The sequence below is a fragment of the Octopus bimaculoides genome, chromosome 19 (assembly GCF_001194135.2).
Source record: "Octopus bimaculoides isolate UCB-OBI-ISO-001 chromosome 19, ASM119413v2, whole genome shotgun sequence".
NCBI lineage: Eukaryota > Metazoa > Mollusca > Cephalopoda > Octopoda > Octopodidae > Octopus > Octopus bimaculoides.
In genome coordinates this window covers 46996715-46997789 of record NC_068999.1, presented here as the reverse complement: position 1 = coordinate 46997789, position 1075 = coordinate 46996715, and the positions used below count along the sequence as shown (strand labels likewise).

General features: G+C 37.5%; 1 protein-coding gene across 1 annotated transcript in view; it reads left to right on the top strand.

The window, feature by feature from the left end:
- The window catches only part of LOC128250045 (muscle-specific protein 20-like), a 4307-nt gene extending 3599 nt beyond the window's left edge, over positions 1 to 708 (top strand). The window contains exon 3 of the mRNA XM_052974711.1: positions 532 to 708. Coding sequence (XP_052830671.1) covers positions 532 to 708 — 177 coding nt within the window. The remainder of the gene's footprint in view (positions 1 to 531) is intronic.
- The last annotated feature ends 367 nt before the right edge of the window (positions 709 to 1075 follow it).

Below are 1075 nucleotides of genomic sequence, written 5' to 3'. Positions count from 1 at the left end.
TTATTGCAGAGGTTCTTCAGTTTTTCTAAGCCCTGTAACTTTCTCTCACTCTTACTTCCTGTTTCTGTTGTGCCTGTAATTCAAAGGGTCATTCTTGTCACGCTGAATATCCCCAAGAACTACGTTAAGGGTACACGTGTCTGTGGAGTGCTCAGCCACTTGCACGTTAATTTCATGAGCAGGCTGTTCCGTTGATCGGATCAACAGGAACCCTCGACGTCGTAAGCGACGGAGTGCCAACAACAACAGTGCGGATATTTCTTTACAGAAAGTATATAATTTCGAGAAGTCGATAGTCGGTACTTAAGAGTTACTGGTAGATTCTTTTGTATAAAATAATTATAATAGAATATTTGAAATTTGTTTTTATCCAACCACCGGTGGGGCATAAATTTTTCTGTAAAGTTATAACGGGGCCTAGGGGAAAATAGACATTGTTTTGTATAGTTTCCTCGTGCACACTAAATATTTTGGGGCAAAATATCTTCAGATTTATACGAATACTAATATTTTTTTCCCCCACTTTTGTAGGCTCGCACAAATGGAGAAATTGGTTTTGGACCACAAGAATCTCAAGCTAATGTCAGGAACTTCACAGAGGAACAGCTGAATGCTGGAAGCAGTGTTATTAGTCTTCAGTATGGTACTAACAAAGGAGCATCACAAGCTGGAATGAGTTTTGGAAAAAGTCGCAAGATTCTCGATTAAATTTCATTCATTCTCTTTTGGTTTGTAAGATAAAAAGCTCAATTGTACTTAAAAATGTTTCCGTTCACAGTTCTGTTTGGTCACCGTGTTATACCATCGAGATCCATAAAAGCATGTTGCTATCTGTAGTATGATGACGTCGATCAAACATTAACCCTTTTTTACCAATCTGCTTGGTGTAGAGACTGCAAGGGTTTAAAACTTAATCTCCTTAAGGAAGCAATTCAGTCATTTTGATTAAATCTGAAATATTGATTTCAATCATTTTGGTATCCATTTCTCCTCAATTCCTTCATTAGTCAAAGAGGACTGACGAATTACCTTGGTCAAAGTATCAAGCTTTATTCAACAAAAATGGCGTCTAACA